Source organism: Protopterus annectens, chromosome 7.part0 (assembly GCF_019279795.1).
Source record: "Protopterus annectens isolate FY-2018-M chromosome 7.part0, PAN1.0, whole genome shotgun sequence".
Classification (NCBI taxonomy): Eukaryota; Metazoa; Chordata; order Ceratodontiformes; family Protopteridae; genus Protopterus; species Protopterus annectens.
The window spans coordinates 204,608,595-204,629,141 of NC_056739.1; the positions used below are offsets into that span (position 1 = coordinate 204,608,595).

At 40.0% G+C, this 20,547-nt stretch overlaps 1 protein-coding gene across 1 annotated transcript in view; it reads left to right on the plus strand.

The window, feature by feature from the left end:
* Positions 1-20,547, plus strand: part of ACADVL (acyl-CoA dehydrogenase very long chain) — an 808,259-nt gene that overhangs the window by 754,108 nt on the left and 33,604 nt on the right. The window contains exon 18 of the mRNA XM_044076702.1: positions 196-268. Coding sequence (XP_043932637.1) covers positions 196-268 — 73 coding nt within the window. The remainder of the gene's footprint in view (positions 1-195; positions 269-20,547) is intronic.

Consider the following 20,547-nt stretch of genomic DNA (forward strand, 5'->3'; position numbering starts at 1 on the left):
GCTACCTGTGTTAAAAGTACGGATTTTAGGTTTCCATTCTGATTACAGGCAGGTAAATAGTCCATAGATCTGATCCTGGACAGAAAGGAATCTCAGTCCTTTGAACAGTGATGTTGAATAAACAGCTAATGCATGTCCAGATGTGTGCATCTTACCCAAGAGCTTGACTTATATAATGTTTTCTTTGTTATGCAGATGAGCAGTTTGTGCTAATGAGAGTCGCAGACAGTGCCATCGACCTGTACGCCATGGTGGTGGTTCTTTCCAGGTAAGTCAGAAAGTGTGGTGATGGGAAGGGTGTGGAACTCCATGTGTAGGATATCCTACAGAGATACATAGATAAACATTAAAAAGTACCTTTACAGTCTTGCTGTATTTCCTATAAGCAGCAAATTTTGTGTTGACTGGGAGAAAAAATAGGAGGCAAAGCAGATGTTCAGCATCATCACATCAGCATAACTTGCAACGTACCTCATTACAAAGAATGTTCTTCATTTTGAGTCATACAAACTCCATGATTCATGATGTTCCATACTGAAATGGTCTGCCTTGCATCCTTGTTAATTTTTGACATATAACCATTATAAAAAATACTGAATCATATTATTTCATTGAAAGGACTTTTCATAATTACAAAAAAGTTATTAAGCATGCTGTGAGCTTCCACACTGAAGTTGTTGTTAAGTGTTCCACACTGTCAGAGGTGGTGAAGGTTGAGAGCTGTCATGACTCAGGTTCAGCCCAGAAGGGTACAGAAAGTGCAGAAATAAAAAGAAAAAAAAACTACATTGTCAAGGTGCGTAATACCTTGTCAACAACAGCATACACAACTTGGTGGTATAGTGTTAACAATAAATACTACAACTTTTATTAATTATGCATTTACAATATTAACAGAATGCCCTCAAAGAGGGGGGACTAATTACTAGGTATAAGGAAGAGAGTATAGGGAAGAAGCAGAAGCAGGCGAAGTAGAACTGGTTTGTGTTTCTAAGGATTGTTCTTTTGATGTAATGCCTTGTCTGCAGTTTTGAAGTTGTGGTTTAGTTGCTGTCATTGTGCTAGACATTGGTCAGTAAAGCATTTACAAGAAGCTTCTTTGAAGAGGAGTTTTTTTCAAGTTGTGTCTAAATTTGTAAAACTGAAAGATGGATTTTAACCAGCTGAGAAGTGATTCCTTTGTTTGTGGATCCATTACTGAGAAGCTGCAGTGTGGAATGAAGCTTGCTGAATGGAACGGATAGTAGAAGGGGAATTCTGATCTCAGCTTGTAGGTGGTGGTACTTTTGGTAAGTAGACTGGAGAAAAAAATGTAAGGTTTCAGGTTGTAGAAGTCTGTAAGTAAAAACGGCTATGTAACTCAAGCATAAAGAATGCTTATAATGCCAGACTGTATTATGCGGCTTAAAAAACTTTTAATACAATAAACAAATAAAACCTGTGCAATACAAATTACTCTGATAAGCGCTTTCATCCCTTATCTTAGCTACATCATCAGGTAAAAGTCATCATCATGTTAAATAAGCTTAGTATTTTAATCACCAATCAAATTATTGCAATCTGCTAAGCCTCCATATACAGTCAGCTGGAATAAAAGTGGTATGCCCTAAATCATATAATCTGTCTTCAAAAGGTTCCGTATTAAATAAAACACATTTGTTAATTGGTTCATAAAAACAATTTATAAGTGAGGAAACCTTTGAACCAAAGGAGGCAGTCTGAGCTAATCCCTGTTTTTATTAGACTTTAATAGCGTAGCATGGCAAGCTAGTTAAAACGGCTTTGCGATGTTTACAGATACTGTGCTAGTAAGGAGGCCATTGTCCATATTTTGTAGTTTGTCATGCACAAGAGTATAGAGGCTAAGGTACAGCCTTGCTGGTGGGGGGATATACCCTACTATAGTTTTTAACAGTCTGTTCCTTGTGTGATAATGACTTTTTCCAGAATTATCCCCTTTATCAAAAGTATTGATCTTGGTCAGAAGTCAGGCATCAGTTGCCTTTGACCACTCTGGGAGATGGACTTGATTATTGTTTGTTAATTCAGCTTCCATTGTTTTTGAAAAGCCACGTTTTAAAGGTGTTGAAGTTGTAGTATGATGTGACCTTTACATAGTATTAAGTCAAGATAAACCAATTAAATGAGAATTTTTGTGCCCCTCAGAAGTGGTCGTTATTGTAGTTTCTGCCATTGTCTGCTTGTGGATCTACCACCTGGCACAAGTATTGTAAGTTGCGTTTTATTTCTAACTGCTGCTATCTGCTTCCAGAAAAATCAGAACCAGTTCAGTCACAAATTTTTAAAACAGGTGGGCATCAGTAGGCCATGGTTAATGCTTGAATATCTGCATAGATGCAGGCTCAATTCAGTGCAGAATCGTTTGCAAACCACCAGAACTGCCTTCATAAATATGTTGTGATTTACTTTCCGCAAATGATTATAGCTGTAACCAAAACATAATTTTAAACAGGCAGCGGAAATACAAATTTATTAACTGTTTTACGAATGACATCTTTTATTGTACATGTTGCTTTGACAAGACAGTTTCCATAACCACAAAAGAGACGATTTGTTAGAACTATATACTTGTCAGTAAATGGCAGAACCTAAGCATGACTAATGTTTTCAAGGGATTTATGGCTTTAAATAGGTATGTTTTTCATAGGATTTTATTCTTATAATCCTTGCATTTGGGTAATCCATGCAAGCAATTGTCCTGAACTGCAGTGGTTATCAAGGAACAGCTGCACCAGTTAAGTTGGTGTATAGTGAGAGCTGCATAAACTAGTGCAGTCTTTGAAGTTTCAGAAAGATGAAAGTGTATTACACATGCTTAGACCACCACTCTTGATTCAGCACAGTTATCTAAAAATTAGATTTGCTGCTATTTCTTGTTTCTGTTGTATGTCTGCTCCGGACCCTTACAATATTTGATTTACTTAAACCCTACAGCCTTGTAACGTACTTAAAGCTAATTCCATAAAATATAAAAAAAGAAATAAAAACAGGTTTGCAAAGAGAAGCAAACCACCTTAGTTTCCCAGGTCCATTTTCAGAACAAGTAACAGTTGTTACACTGCATGCATATGTTATGACTATATTAATGCAATGTAAACATGACATCTGCCGTACTGCTGGTATGAGATGTATCTAAGTACAGGACTTTTTGTCTACCGTGCCTTTTAAGGTTATTCATAACCTTTTCCTACTACAGATCTAAAAATGATGATGTACTCCATTTCATGTACAAAACGTACAGTATGTCTGCTCATTTCAAATATAAAGCTTATATCATGCCTGCATGTCATTCAGAAACATGTACAATTTTCTGTCAGCATTAATAATAAAATAAATGTATAAGTACTGATTTGTGCAGTTGCACAGACGCACACCATTATATAGCATTTGACACCGTTCTGTGGTAACTAAAGTGAGTAGTTCAAAAGAGACAATGAAACTTAATTGATCAAGTAAGAGGACTAGTTGCTATGAAGTGCAGTGTTGAGACTAAAAAGGAGGTAATCTGTTTCTTTTAATCAACAAATGTGTTTTAGCACAGGATCCATAGCAAGTATGAGAGAGAAATTGGAGGAAAGAAAAATACTTGAAAAGAAAACACTGTAAAAAGCTACAGATACAAAATTGAGATCATTGCTGGAATTTATTAGAGCAATTGGTGTAACAGCACCAAAATGTAGGCGGATATGATTGCTTAATCTGACTTCTGTCAACACTGTGAGTATGAAATTTGTCAGTTATGAACTATAAAAGTGGATTATTTGCTGATGTTACTGATGTCTAATTTTTTTGGACATTTGCAGCATTGTTACTGTCCTGTTTTCATTTGTTATTTTGTTTGTCAGAGTCTTTATTGGTCCAAAGGTATAACTTGCTGCACCAGAGTCTTCTGTCCTGTAGAGTTCCCTTTGTTTGCTGATACTCTCTGCATTTGTTTATGTATTTATTTATTTATATTTGGTTACTGGGAAATTCCGACTGGACACTGGTCCTTTTTCAGCGGAGGCCTGGGGAGAAAAGCTCCAAGTATACAAATAGTGTTACAGTAGTGGTAACAAACAGTAAAATTACAGAGCAATAAAAAATATATAAATAATAATGTACAATAAGATGTATTATACAATAATACCAGTTAAACTAAAACATACAAAACAGAATAGATTATATAAAGTTTGATGGTTAAGCGAAAACATATTGTCCTAAGATAGAAGAGTCATAACTTAGATCTGTAATGCACTGAAGCATATAGAGAGAGATAATAAAATATTACTGGAATGAGGATTTTTAGTCAGGAAAGGGGCATGGGCAGAGCCAGTGTAATTTTAGATGAGACTTGAGAGCAGTCTTGAACTGATAATAGATGGTAAGGAGGTTATAGACTGGGGAAGGTTATTTCAAGGTTTGGGTATGGCATAAGAGAGTAATGCTTCAGCAGAGGAATTGTTGGGTTTGGTGACTAGAAGAAGATTTTTGTTGTTAGAACATAGGGATCTGGAGGAGTGGTACGTTTTTAGTAAGTATTGAAGTGATGGGATTTTATGAGGATGATTTATTAATTTATATGCAAAAGAAAGTTGTTTTAGATGAAGAAGTTGTGGAAGTTCTACCCAGTCAAGTCCCCTTAATGAGTGGCAGTGATGGCTACGGTAGGGTGCATCAGTTGTAAATTTTGCAGTCTTATAGCATGTTTCAAGCCTGTGTAAGTCAGTCTGTCTAAGGTTTGTAAACACTGGGGACGCATAGAGCAAGGCGGATGTGAGTTGGGAATAGGCAATAGAGGTTTTAGCAGTCTTGGTTAAATATAGTTTATTTCTATGAAGTGCCCCGAGTTTTTTGTGTACTTTTTTATGGTAAGAGATATATGGAGATCAAATTTGAGTTTGTCAATTTCCACACCTACCAAGAAGTTTGGTGTGATCTGAAGGGGAAATTATGGTATTATCATTGGCAATCATGTTGAAGTGGGTGATAGTATGATTAGATTTAAAGGGTTGGAAGATAAGGAGTTTGGTCTTGTAGGATTAAGAAGAAGATGGGCGCCGGAAAACCAGCTTTCTACAGATGTAAATGATTCTTGAGTGATATTTAGAAGTTCAGGTAGAGTGGGGGCACTGCAGATGAGGGGTGGATTCATCAGCATATTGTATGAGGGAAGGTTGTCAGCAGCGTGTTTTGTGGACTTGAGTTAGTTTTTTTATATAACAGGTAGTTACAGCATAAAATGAAAAGGAGGGGGATGGAGAGTCAGTGTAGGGAGAGAGGGGGTGGAAAAGAGTTGAAGTTGTTTGGCTAGGGATAGTATAGTTTCAGTGAAATGTTTATTGAAGAAGTCAGCAACATTGGTGGAGCTAGAGAGGAGAGAGGGTGTTTACTTTACCCTGGGTGGAGAGCTGAGTTCATAGAGCTTGTTAGAGAATAATTGGCTTCATCTGTTTTTATTTGTAGTTTAACCTTATTACGTACTTCAAGGAAAGATTGCCTAGCAGAGGGGGGTTTAGTTTAATGCCAGTAATTCCAGGCTTTGTCTCTGATTTTCATTAATTCCTGGGTGGTTCTTTGAGGCCAAGTGGAGTTTTTAGGTTTAACTCTGGAGTATCTTAGTGAAGCATGAATGTTTAAGATGTTGAGGAAGGTAGAATTGAAGAAGTGAACAGCTTTATCTACATTGAGGTACTTTAGTGATGACCAGTTGCAATTTTGTAGCAAAGAGATGAAGGAATGGGGGTTAAATTTTATTTTATTAAGGATCTGTTTATAAATTATGGGATTAGCATTGATAACATGATACTTCAGGAGGCATGTGGGTGTGTGGTCACTGAGACTGTCAGGCAGACAGCCAGTTATGTGGGAGTGGGGATCCGTATTAACTAGTATCCAATCAAGGACTTGAGGACTGTCTGATGGCATTGTAGATCTGCTCTGGAGCATGCTTATTCAACTATAAATGCTGACATGCGGATTGTTTATGGATTTACCAGTTCAGCAGTCAGCATTCCTGGATTATCTATTTGTGAGACTTGCACCTTCTACAGATGGAGGACTTTATTGGGTCCCTATTAATTTGACAAACTTTAGCTTGTTGAACTAGAAAAGATCGACAACTAAAGATCGAAACGTCCAAACCGCGAACAATCAGCTAAGCATATTTTTTTCCCATGGAAAGAATTCACTTGGCCATTACAGAAAACACAAACCTTTCAACCTGAATTAAGTGGGGGGTTTTGCCCCCCCCCCCCCAACTAAATATACTAACTCCGAGATCGCTCCACATCGGGGAAAGGGCAAATTCACATTAACAGCCAAGCAAATTCTTTCCCTTAGAAAAAATTCACTTAGCTTGTCCGTTCATGGCTTGGCTGTTTTGATCTTTAGCTGTCAATCTTTTGTTGTTCGACAAGCTAAAGCTTCTTCAAGTTAATAGGGACCCACTTTATTTGGGGACATGTTTAGAGATCATTGAAAGGATTTCCTGTAGTGGTATCCCACTGTGAGGCTGGAAGGTTGGATTTCTTGGGTTATGACTAGTTTCTAGTCTTATTGTTTGAAGAGCTTTTTATTTGGTTATTTGCCAATGCTTATCCTTTTTTCATACTCCATTGTCAGCATTATTACTTACTGATCTAGACTTCAGTTGCATTATTTTGCACCAGCATTTTTTTCATTGGATATATATATGTGTGTGTGTGTGTGTGTGTGTGTGTGTGTGTGTGTGTGTGTGTGTGTGTGTGTTCGCGCGCGTGCGTGTTGGCATTTATTTACTGTGTAATTTTTTTCTAAGCATTGTAATTTACTTTCTGTTTTCTCAACTCTTAGTGTGTTGATGATTCTTCAATAGTAAGCCATTTTGCAGTTTTTTTTAATTAGTTTATTCTTACTTTTATGTTAAATTTTTTTTTTGTAAAAAGTGCTGTGTTAAGCTTGGACTAGAACACGAGAACAAAATAATATCCAGATCAAAGATAAACCATCTGCAAAAAGATGCAATTGAAGAAGTGCTACAAGAAGTTGGAAAAAAATAAGCTGCAAGAACCCAAAAAAACATGTTAACTGAAAAAGGAAAAGATACTTGCTATGGTGGAGTACATAGGAAAGAAAGCTGCATTAACCAGTATGATCACTGCTGCCTCAAAGATAGGCAGGCAAAAACATCTGACATGGGAAATTTTATATAGGAGAGAACAACACAAAAGAAGAATGTATTGAAAAAAACAGCAAATTAGTGTTGTAGATTCTGAACAGATTGAAGCTGAAGTCATGGACTAGCTGCGAAGCGAAGTATTCACTGTTGAGATTCCTGTAGTGACAGCTTCCAGCAAGATTGGTAAATCCTCTAGAAGTGACAGGAGATAAAGACCACTGTTACTATAGATAATCCTATTTCCTATTATACCGTGTTGGTCAGGTGGGATTTGAATTCCACAAATGCCAACCACAGTTACACCATTGGAATTTAAATCTCTACTCTAGCAACCACAGTGAAGAAAACTGCTGGAATCTTCTCAATTGCCCATAAGTAAATTTATCTTTAAGCTAAAACAATCATATAAATCTGATTGCTTCCAGGGTTGTGGTCTCTCAAGTCACAGCACTAGTACTGAGCAGATTAAAGTATAAAAAATAGACAAATGTGAATCCCTAAGCAACTCATCATGTAGTTTGTCCACTAGAGCATGTTCACTATTTCCATGATTATGCACCTCTACCAGCAACACCCAACAATAGGCTTCACACTTCTCACCAAACAGATTCTTTGGCCTAGCTTCCTAGATGCCTTCTTCATCAGTTTTTCCATGCCTTCCAGTATTCGCTTGTTCACAGCATATATACTTAACTCTTACATTCTCAGACACTAATTTGATGTCCTCCAGTATTACAGCATCTGTCTTGACCCAAGGTAGTAAACTGCCACAACAACTCCAGATTTACCAGTCAGGGAACTCTCACAGTTATGTCACTCTTTTAAATAAGCCTAATAATTACAAACAAAAATGATAGTGTATAACAGAGAAGTTTGGCCAGTTGGAAATGGACATTAGCAGCATGTCACCAATTATCAATAAATGCCGTCTTATTTGATAATTGTAAAACTGGGTAACCAGTCGCAATCTTTGAAAAAGTGAATAAATAAAAATATTTTACTTTGTAAACAGTGAGGTAAGCAGTAGAGTTAACTGTTAAACAAGCAAATAATAAATTGCACAGGGAAACAAAAATAAACCATTTGAATAAATTGATTTCGGGAAAGAAAAAAAAATGATTGCTGTTAGACTTTTCCTTGTAGTAGTTTCTTGCCTGCAGGAATTATTGAGCCTTAACTATACTGGCTGAATGTTCAAAACATGTTACAGGCAGAGACAAAATGCAGAGATCAAACTTACAAGCACAAGGTTAGTACTCTTTCTCAACTGTTGACTTTTACTGGCTTATATCTCTTTTTCATACAAAAGGAACAGCTACAGTTGAGCTTCACATTTACATGCTAGAGAGTTAGTTTTCCCGCCCTGGACATGCTACCTCATTAGCAGACTTTTGTAGTTGCTCTTTTACTGCATTCTGACTTCCTGGCTTAGGAAGAGTTAAATACTTGGTAATTGCAGTACAGAACAAATCAGTGTCTGTTTCTTATGACTGTCATATATTACACTCCTGTTAGTTGGTATATTTCCCAGCACAAGGAAGTTAGAATATATAGATAGATTTTATATTTCTTAGAAACATGTCACATCTTCACGTATTTTATTGTGTCACTGAAGCAAGACACGTTGCAGATTAAATTGTATTTTTTTGTTTTAGTTTACTTGCTTCACATTTTACAAGAGCAAGTGCAGCTCAAATATATTTTACATTCTTGCTCAGAAAACAGCAACATATTTATTCTCAGAGTCAGAATACCACAAAGAAAACTTTCAGAACCTTCATAACAAAGTTGGTTGAAATTCCAGTTAGGATTACACAGCAGGCAAAAGAGCGGGAAACAGAGAGCAAATAGGACATTCTTACTGGTGGAGAGAATAATCTAAGAAAGAACCACTTTCTATAATAGAAATGAGCAGGTGCAATAAGGATGAGTGAAGAGGTCATAAAACGTATAAGGTACAGTGTTAGAAGATTGATAAAACAGACACAATAATGAAAGCTCTCACATAAAAGTACTCCTGATGTCAGTAAGGTTGTCGGTAGTACACATGCTGCACCCATCACACATAATTCAAAGCAGACATATCAACCCAGATATGCTGAGGCACTTAAACGTAACCTTCCTAAGCCACAAAGATCTCCTAGACAAAGTACACATAAGAAATACCCTCAGCAGCCCCACATGCACTCTTTCAAAGCAACACCCACATCAACACGTACAGCTACATGTCATGGAGCCTCTACCTCTAAGCCCATAAGGCAAGCCACCACACAATGCAACATGCTATTCATTTGGAGACTTCATTGTGGGACACACTGATGTCCCTCTCAACAGGAGAAAGTTACGGTCAGTTGCCTTTGGACTAGGATCCACCACATTAAGCACGCAGTCAGATCATTGGGCCACAAGTACCGATATGACACAGTCATAGTCCATGTGGGAGTAAATGACCTGAGACGTACCTCCCTAGACTATATGAAGAGAGACATCATGGAGCTCTCAGAATATGTGTGTCAGGCTGATACAAGCCTAGCATTGAGCCGCATTTTGCCTTCACCAAGGATGATGCCACAATACAAACAAAAGATGATTGACTTTAATTGACTTAGTTTCTGGTGTCATTCTAAGGGGGTGCAGTATTTGTCAGCATGGAAGGAGATGGTCAACAGACCACACTGCTTTGCCAGGGATGGTCTGCACTTCTCCCCTCTAGTCTTTCAAATATTAGCTAATAGCATGGTCTTCCCCCATAGTGCCTTTTTTAGGCAATGTCAAACTGAAAATACTTCCAACATAGCAAATCAAAACCAAGAAAATCTAAAGGTATTACTTCTCAATGCTAGGAGCCTATACAAAAAACTCCACTCCCTGGTAGCTGTCTTTACCCTAGAGAATGCTGATGTCTATGTGGTCTCAGAGACATGGTTTAAAGCTGTGGACAGCACACCAACAGTGCAAGGTTATAATGCCTTCCACACATTTAGACCAGCTGCTTCACAGGCAGGGCCTTGGAGGTGTCTCTGTTTACAAAAATAAATATACTTCAGAGCTGGTCAAACAGGACAGTGCGCTTGAGCTGCACCATGTTCAAATCACCATAGGCAAAATCCAGTACCACTTCCTTGCAAGTTGTAGGCCCTCTCTATGACCAGGAAACCCATTCCATGTATTTAAACTTATTAGAAACACTAATCGTCCAACCCAATGCCATATTCATGGGTGACTTTAATTACCCCACCATTAACTGGGAATCCTATATGACACCGAACGTACAGGCACAGGAATTCCAGGAGTTTGTAAACACACACTCCCTGGACCAGACAGTCAATTCACCAACCAGTTGTGCAACCATACTGGATCTGGCCCTCACTAATATGTGAGAGTGCTGCGCACCCCCTACTGTAATATTTTCCCTGGTAAGGTCAGATCACAGAATGGTCTCCTTTGAAGTAAAAATAAAACCTGGACTCCCAGCTAAACCTGGAATGTTCGGGAACTGCTCTAAGGCTAACCTCCTGCTATTAAGTGATAACCTGGCAAAATTTCAAGTCCCCATAAACCCTGAGAACACTGCTGCCTATGCAGAATTGTTCACAGAAACCCTGTACAAGCATGTTAATAGCTGCATAGAGGCAGCTGTACCCACTAGAAAGAAGTAAAGAACTAACTCAAAAAACAAGCTATCCTGGTAGAATCACAAACATCAATAGGCTATATAACAGAAGGAAGAAAATCATGGCATAAATTAGGAGGTGCAGCATCCAGCAGGGTGAAAGCACTCTCATCAAACTAAACAAACAACTCGGAAGACAAAGTCTACCAAAGGCAAATTTGAAGTAAGTTTGGCCTCCCAGGCCAAAGGCAACCACAAAGCATGTTTTAGCTATGTCCACAACCTCAGAGGCCATACACAATTTTGTGCAGAGCTCATTGTAAATGGAGCCACCTATACTGAGACAGAAGATATAGCAAACCTCCTGGCTAATAAATTCAGCTCCAACTTTACCCCTCAATCCTCTTCATCCCTCCCTTAGTAGGGGGAGTTATATTTTATGGTATTTCCTATCACTAGGGAACAGGTCCTTAATGCTGTCTCTAAGACCAAGAACACTGCATCAATGGGCCCAGACAATATCACAGGCTGCCTTCTAAATAACATGAAACATGACCTGTCAGGGCCTCTGGAATTACTATTTTAACTGTAGCCTCCAAACAGATACCAGGTGCCTCGTGAATGGAGAGCAGAAACAGTCATCCCTGTGCACAGAAGTGGGCCATCTACAGACTCATAAATCTCACTAGTCTATGTCAAGCCATCAAAAGAATTATCATGGAAATGATCAATAGAGATATAGTAAACCTCCAGAAACTATACCCAATCCAGTTTGGTTTTGTCAAGGGCAGGGCAGATCATGCATACTCAACCTGGTGGACTGCTTTGAGAAGATAACCAAAACACAGTAGGTGAGTGAAAAATGGTTCACACTGCCTACCTTGACCTGGCTAAGGCATTTGACACAGTACCCCACTCGGGCATTGTAACTTGAGGTTAGGTACAAACTCGTATGTCACCTGGTGGATAGCCAGCTGTCTCACAGACAGGACCCAAGAAGTTAAAATTGGGGAGTCCACTTCTACAAAGAGGCCTGTCACAAGTGAAGTCCCTCAGGGATCAGTCCTTGGACTGCTCCTTTTTGGCATTTACTGCTCTGAAGTCAGGGCCAGTGTCAGTGGTGTCTGGCTGACAATGTTTGCAGGTGATTGCAAATTAGGATCTTCATTGAATCCAACACTGACACGAATGTTCTCCAAGAGGGGCTGACACAGACAAACAACTGGTGTCAGAGCCATGGACTAAAACTAAATGCCAAGAAATGCGAAATAGTATCCTTTGGGAAGTCATCCACCCCTGGTAATTATCTTATTGACAACACACTCCTTAGATTTGACCCAGTAGTCAGGGACTTAGGGACACACATAGATAGTAATCTAGCCTTTGACCATCACGTGTACAGTAGTGAGGAAATCATTCTATGCTGTGCAACTTGTAAACAGAAGTATGGTATCCAAGTCCAAGGAAGTCATTGTTCCAGTGTATAAGGCATTCATCAGACCTATCATTGAGTACAATACCCCCTTTGGTATGTACCTAACCAGGCATGTCCAACAATTAGAACATCCACAGAGTTTTCACACTAAAAGGATACAGGGCTTAAGTAACATGTCCTGTGCAGACTGCTTCAAGGCCCTATCCCTGTATTCTGTCTCCTACAGGCTTTTGAGGGGAGATCTATGCTTGACATACAAGGAATTGTCAGACCCCACTCTGATGGACCTCCTGCATATCCACAAAACAAACAGCACCAGAATTACCCATTCTAAAGACTTAAACCTTGCCTGTGATATAAATAGGACCTGCTGGAGAGGCAGGTGTGTATCCCAGAGACTACCCTGTCTATGGTACAGGCTCCCATCCATGTAAAACAGAGTTCCTTCCTAACCCAGTTGAAGTGCATCTTGGACAGTTGGATGGGGAACAGGAAATTCATCCCTAGTTAGGCTCCTGTGTCTCTAATGGACACAGGCAGCCTGTAAATGGTTCATCTCCCAAACCCCTGCCTACAGTCATCAAAGGTATCAGAACTTGTCAGGGATTTGGGATGCATGGCTAGGCTTAAAAAGGCCCTTGTGGTTGTTAGCCTAGTAAACACCTATGAGCCTATTAAGGGGGATCCTTGTGTCAGAAGTAAATAAATAGAATACACTACTGTCCATGTAAGCTTATACCAGATAATGTTGCAAGGAAAATATAGGAAAATAAAGAAAAGAAAGGATCAAGTAGAACACCACCACTACAACATCAATTAGAGAGAGAACTATGTTGTTCTCCAACTCAACTCAATTGGACCTATTTGGAACAAGCTTCCAAGCAAACTTACAACACTTACCTCTACACCCACTTTCAAGAAGCATCTAAAAAATTTCCTTAATTCCCAATGGCTCTGCCCTTGTACTAACCCTGACTGAAACTTTTATTGCCTCCGGTCACACACCTGTTCTTTTGACTTCCAACTACTTTACTACAGTACTATCTTACTACTTTAACTTTACCATTTCCACTGAACTACTAAAAAAAAAAAAAATATATTCAATGATAGTCCTCTATGTATTTCAATCAACATGTTCTGTCTTGTGATATCAGGAATCCAAATGTTTTCTATCTGTAGTTGCATTACCTTTGTTTAGCAATTTTTCCACCTGATGTATTTTTGTTGGCTACTCTACTAGCATTGTTTTTGAACTGCTTTTTTTTGTACAATTTTTTTTCTGTTTGTGGAGCTTTTCTCCCCAGGCCTCTACTGAAAATGGACATGTATCCAGATAGACTAGCCCGGTCAACAAATGTAAAATAAATAAATAAAACTGTGGAGTAACAGGACTAGTGTCTTGTGGTTACAACAGATGTTTAAGGCCCGAAATTGTTATTGAGTTGCTTACTGTAACCGGGAGTTTGAATCTTTCCGCCTCCACTTTACTGATGTGTGAAAAGGGACACTTGCATTCAGTGGGTTTGCCCAGTTAACAACTGTAGGAAAAAAATAAGGTGAGTAGTTTCAGTACTAGAAAAAATATAGAGGGGATTCTGTCATTAGTAGCTCTCAAATAAACATTATAAAATTAATGTGCAACATTAAAACAGATAGGGCTTTATTTTATACCATTTCCAGTAACATTTAGTATTAGCTTCATACAGAATAACTTGGAAGATATACAGGGAAATATAAAGAAAACATACAGAGCAAGCAGTTATTTGGCCCAAAAAGTTTTATTGGAAACCTAGAAAGAATACGACAGTAGTAGCATCACCTAAAACAGGAGAAATCAGTACATTGTAGAGAAATCTCTATGATGATCCTGTTTAACATAACTGAAAGACTGAACTGATAAAAATGGTAAAACTGGCAACAAGAAATGTTAACATAGAGGGTACAAATTAAATGTGGCAACAGCCAGCGAAATTGGAGCAGTTAAGAACGTTGCCTAGTTGGACAACCTCATGCCTGAAAGCTTTATGCAGTTTATTGGCTGAACAGAAGAACTTTTAAAAAGAAGGCACCAAGGACATCCTCGGAAATAAGATGTTAGTGACCTTGGCTATGACACCCACTAAGTCAGGAGGGAGCTTTCTTAGATTTTTAAGAGGAGAACATCCCCTCAAAGTAATAGAACACTCAGATAAAAAGATTAAACCTAAAATTTTAGTGGTTAAAGACCAAGGAGGCAAAGAACACAAGACCATAGAGAACATATCAGTCTCTGTGAGGCCTGAGGACAGTGGGCCAGGAGAAGCATTGATTTGTCCATACCTCCAATGATGGGGCTTACTGAGTCTTGATTCCTCACCTGCCTTTCAAAAACACAGTGGGATTTTAATTTCAACAAAATGATGTGACTTCTGAAGTGGATTATGATTTCTGAGCATCTGCAAGGGATGTCCACGTTTCGCAGTTTCTTACTTTGCATTGTAATGATTTTTAATTCCCATACCAACTTTCCGTTCATGCTGTCAGAGTGTGTTTTGGAGGGTGAGCTTCCTGCCTCTCATTTAACTGGCTGTATTATCGCTTGCTTATTTGAGTGGATCAGTACATGTGGGCCAGATATCCAGCTTCATCTCATCAGCTCTGGGCTCTGCTGACTTTGACTGTCACAGATATACAAAGTATTAGGCCTCAGGCAGGATAACTTTAAACATCAACAGGAAGTCGCCCTCTTTATATAAAAAAGGACTTCTTAATGACTGTTTGGACTCATGGTTTGAAGGTTTGCCTATTTGACTCTGATCTCCTCCCCTCTAGTATGTAATACATATGACAAGGTGATAGTTTCATTGGGTTTGTCTCCTGAAGACTTCTCACTTGGAAAGAGGTGTATTACAGCGAAGGGACACTTCAACTTGGGACAGTGGCAAGGAGGTTTCAGATTCACACAAAATGTATTCTAACATCTTAGAGCTGAGGGAACCAAAAGCAGCAGCACTACATCATGTATTCCACGAATTCAAAGGTGCCTTTGAATCAGCCTCCTTAGAACCAGATTGTGTGACTTCAGCTGTTAAGAAGCCTGATAAATTCTGAAGAGTGGAAGAATCCTGTTAATTCCTATAGACAAACCTTACAGTAGACTCTACAGTATTGTCTTTGATGTCAGGGATTAGTTTTTAAGAAGCTGGAAGAGGAGGACAAGACTATAAAAGGCATTAAGTAGTTATTTCATGCATCCATCTCTGGATATAGTTTAGTAGTACCCTGTGTTGGTGTGGTATAGCCCCCAGAGCAAAGCCAAATTATCTCGGACTTAGTATGTGGCCACCTCAGAATTTGGTTTGGTGAAGGGCACAAATCTGCCCTATCCTTGACAGCTAGCAGGCAGGAGATGCAGAGATCTATGAAATACACTGTCCATTATCTCACAAATCTGGCTTTTGCGTGACTGTATAAAATGTCAAGCCATTCTGGAGATATAAGATTTTACAGGGCATCTCCTGTATGGAACAAAGCTAAATTTTATTTCCATTAGACAAGCAACTACAGCTGACCCAGTTGTTTTTGGGCCTCGACTAGATAAAAACCTTCAGCTCAGTCATTTGAAACTGAGAACTATATGTCAGACTTTGTCTTTATGGTTCCCCTAGCATGCGTGATGTTCCAAGAACTGAGGTCAGCTTTCTGTGCTTACTGGCCTGTTTTCAAAACAGGCTGGTATTACATCCTGTGACTGAGGCAGCATGACTGAAAGTGAAAGATGAAAGTATGAGCGTAATGGATTTCTGCATAGAGGTGCATGCAAGTCGCCTCCTAAATTGCCTGAAACATGACCTATCAGGGCCATTTGAGTCACTTTTGAACTACAGCCTCAAAACCGGCCAGGCCAAGAGAATGGAGGTCAACAACACTTATTCCCCATCACAAGGATTGACCGTCAACTGACCCCGAATACTACACACCCACTAATCTGACTGGTCTTAATTTAAAAAAACATAGAATTAATTGTCATAGAAATGATCAACAAAGACATTAGCAATCTACAGACACTGGATCCATCCCAGTCTGGTTTTGTCAAAGAAAGGTAATGCCTACTTAACCTGGTAGACTTTTTAGAGAAGGTAACCAAAACAATGGCTGAAGGGATAATGGTGCATACTGCATACCTAAACCTGGCTAAATCATTCAATACAGTACCCCACGTGGGTATTGTGAACAAACTCACCAAACTAAGCATAAATCCTTGGATTGCCAGCTGTTTTGCATATGGGACCCAAGAAGTCAGGATTGGTGAGACCACCACCAACAGGAGGCAGGTCACCAGTGGATTACCACAGGACTCTGTGCTGGGCCCACTTCTGTTGGGCTCAGAGGTCAAGGCTAATGTCAAGGGCTTCTAGCCCTTCACAGATGACTGCAAATTGGAAGTTATCATAAAATTCCCCCCACACTAACATCCTGCAGGAGGGTCTTACGCAAAGCCATGGATTAAAACTACAATGCAAAGAAGTGCATTGTAATGCCATTTGGGGGAAAAAGGTTCACCTAGGCAAATTTCTCTATTAACAAGTCACTCCTAAGAGTAGACCCGGTAATTTAGAGGTCTGGGAATACAAGTCTTTGACCAATACATAGCCAAGGTGGTTAGAAAATCATTCTGTGTCACCCAACTTAATAAGTAAAAGAATGGCATCCAGGTCCAAGGAAGTTGTAGTACTTCTCCACTCTGCTCTTGTCAGGCACCTCATTGAGTACATTGCCCCCTGTAGCATGTACCTAATTAGGCATATGCAACAGTTAGAACTCGCACAAATCTTCCTCACCAAGGGAATCCAGGGTATCTCCTTAGATCCCTGTCTCTATACCCTATCTTCTGCAGGTTGTTGAGAGTGATCCGCACTTGGCATGTAAGACATCCTAAGATCCAGTGATTTTAGAGCTTTTCCACTTCCACAAAATGGCCAGCACCAGAAACCCTAGATCCTGGGATTTGAACTTTGTTTACTACATTAAATAGAATACACTGGTGAGGCAGATATGTATCTCAAAGGATCCCCATGCTCTGGAATAGGCTCCCCATCCTTGTGAATCAGAGTCCATCCCTAACCCTCTTGAACCCCATAACCTTGATGATTGGATGGGAAATTGTAAATTCATCCCCAGGCTGGTTCCTACGTCTCTTATAGACAGAAACTGACTAATACTGAATTGGTAATCATAAATTCATTCCTGGGCTGGCATCCATGTCTCTTACAGAGACTGACCATAAACATTCCCTAACTAACATTGAATTGGTAATCATAAATTCATCGCTCTGTTGGCACCCATGTCTCTCATAGACAGACACTGACAGTAAATTTTCCCAAGCTAACATACCCACTCCTACATAATTTTTTTGCAACCTCTTAACTAACTTTCCCCCTTCACTTATGATGCACATGTTACAAAGAGAGATGGAATTGGGTTGGATTAATCAACTAAGCTTAAAAAGGCCCTGGTGGTCATTAGCCTAGTATAAACCTATGAACCTTTAAGGAGCAACTTATTAAAGCACATTTACCCATGTACAGTAAACTCTCAGTTAACCAGAACAAAACCAACTAGAACTCTCAAGCAACAAGAAAAAAAAATCGAAGAAATACAGTACAATTTTCATGTGTTGCACTTTGTTTCCCCCACGCAGAAACATACCTTATGATGCTCTTCATGTTTCACTGTTGCAGTCATTACATTTGGGTTATCTGCCTGCAGGTAGCCCTCAGCCGGCCTGAATATCAAAGTCTTGGATTCCTGCGTCGGATGCTGTCTCTTCTTCCATGACGTCAAGTCGTCAGGGGTATAAAACATGCAGCCGACGCCATTACATCAGTCTTTCTTGCTGCACAGTGCACGAAGCAGAAGCAGTTCGCAAGTGCTGGTCGGCCAACTCCTGAAATTTTCGTTTTCGAGTTTCAGAACCGAAGTCTTCAAAAAAACTAAGTACCCCGTTGGGAATCCTTTTTCTTGCTCTTACCCGATGTCAGTAAAGGTTAACAATGGTCTTACCTGTGGAAACAAATACCTCATAGATTTTAATTCGTACTGCATTCCTTGCTTAGGCCCAGACCATGACGTCCCTCGCTGTCGGTTTTGTACCTTATTCAACCGCTGAACTATTTGTTGGTCTATTTTTGCAGCAAATTATTTTGGTACTCGGTATAACTGTCCAGAAATGGCGTTGGTAAGCCATCCGACTACCAACATTCCAAAAAAAACGTAAGGATAAAGACAGACAGACTGCATAGGTCCAAAACTGCAGACGATGCTTCCGTTAAGCTAGTCGCCAGTTTTCCGGTACTCAGTGAGGAGCTTTCGCAGCCCATGATACCCGCTACTTCAGATTCGCAGGCCTCTACTGAAACCCATTGGGAGTTCGGTATGCCGCAAGATGTTTCTTCGTCTATGAAACCTGCAGATGTCTCTTCCTTGGATGGGTCCGGAGCTGCTGTGCAGGCACCGGCTTCTGAGGGTGTATTCAGGCCTACAGATTTTTATTTTAAACCGACGTCCTCTTCTTCATCCAGGCCCAAAACTCGACCCACGCCTCGAAAACAGACGTCTAAACCGCATGGTCAGGCCCATATGCCTAAAAAACAAATGCTTAGAATGGCTGAAGACCTTATTACTTTAATTAGGGGAGGCCAGCCTTCCCCCTCTAAGAGACCTGGAACTGATTTTCCTTCTGATCAGGATTCTGATATTTCTGTTTCTTCTGATAACCAGGATTTACCCTTGTCTACCTATGAGGATTCTGATGCAGAGGATCCCATTCCCTCTGCTTCCCCTCCAGAAGATTTTTCTTTTGGTGAAACCTTGCACACTCTTAGGGAGTATTTCCGCTGGGAAAGCCAGGATTACTCTGACTCAACAAAGAGGCTTAGAGAATTCTTACTCCTTCCTCAACACATGCCTTTAGCGGTCCCTCCTGTTCTGGACATTGTAGATGATGCCTTCTTGGTATCAAGCCTGTCGCCAGACACTTTACCTCCCGCTCCCAGAAAACCTGATGGGTATTACAGAGTATCTGACTCGCATAAGTTCCTCTTCAAGAATCCTACTGCGGATCCAGAGACCATTTCCCAAGGACCAAAGGGCATTAAGGCTACTGTTGCCAAAAGTCCTACCCTTTCTGATAGAGATGCTAGAGCCCTGGACAGATTGGGTAAGAAGGTATACACTTCTGCTGCTTTGGCCATTAGGGCTTTAAATTGCCAGTTTCATATGTTAACGTACCAGCAGCATATTACGGGATTACTTAAACAGAGATTGATGTTGATACCTGACTGTGCTGAACACAAAGAATTACAGGATTTAATGCATTCTGCTGAACAAGTTGGTAAACATACTTTGCAATGTGGTTTTGACTCTTTAGAATCATCTTGCAGGGCTGCTGTCACTGGGTCTGTACTTAGAAGGCATGCTTGGCTTAAGGAGCAAAACTTGCCAGATCATGTCAAAGCTAAATTACTGGATGCTCCCTTAAACCAAGACCGCCTGTTTGGCAACAAAGCAGAAGAAGTCCTCAAACAGATGGAAGAAAAAGCTAAATCTATGCAAACTGTTAAAGATTTTCTGCAAGTACAGCATTCCAGTTTTAGTAGGCATTGACCTTCAAAGAATTGGTCCTTTCCAGTCTCTTCCAGGCCTTCTCAGTCCAATCCCAGGAACAGCAGACCACCTAGGTTGCAGTCTCAGGCTACGCACAGGCATAAGCAGTGAGGGGCTCTCACTTCCAAAGCAGGAAGTAGTAAGACACCCCCCCTACAATGACTTAATCTTAACCCTTCCAAGCCCTGCTCAACAGCCTGCTCCCTTAGAAGGAAAGCTCGCCCTGCATGCAAAAAACTGGGAACTCATTACCTAGGACAAATGGGTTTTAAATATAGTTTTCCAAGGACACAGATTCCACTTCCACACCCTACCATCCCCAAACAGTTGGCCAGACCTACCCCCAAATCAGTGGGCAGAAGCTCAACAGTATGTTCTCTCTCTTCTAAGTATCAGGGCTATTCACCCTGTCCCAGCAAAAGAAAGGGGACAAGGTTTTTATTCAAGACTTTTCCTGGTACCCAGAAAAGACAACTCCTGGCATCCTATCGTGGACCTCTCTATTCTAAGCACCTTTTTGGTAATCCCAAAATTCAAAATACTAACACTTCAATAGCTGTTTCCTATGCTAGGCAAAGATGCCTGGTTAGCAACCTTAGACTTAAAGGAAGCTTACCTGCACATTCCAATAAGGGAATCTTACAGGAAATGCCTATGCTTCAGGGCAGCCTCCATGCACTATCAGTTCTCTGCACT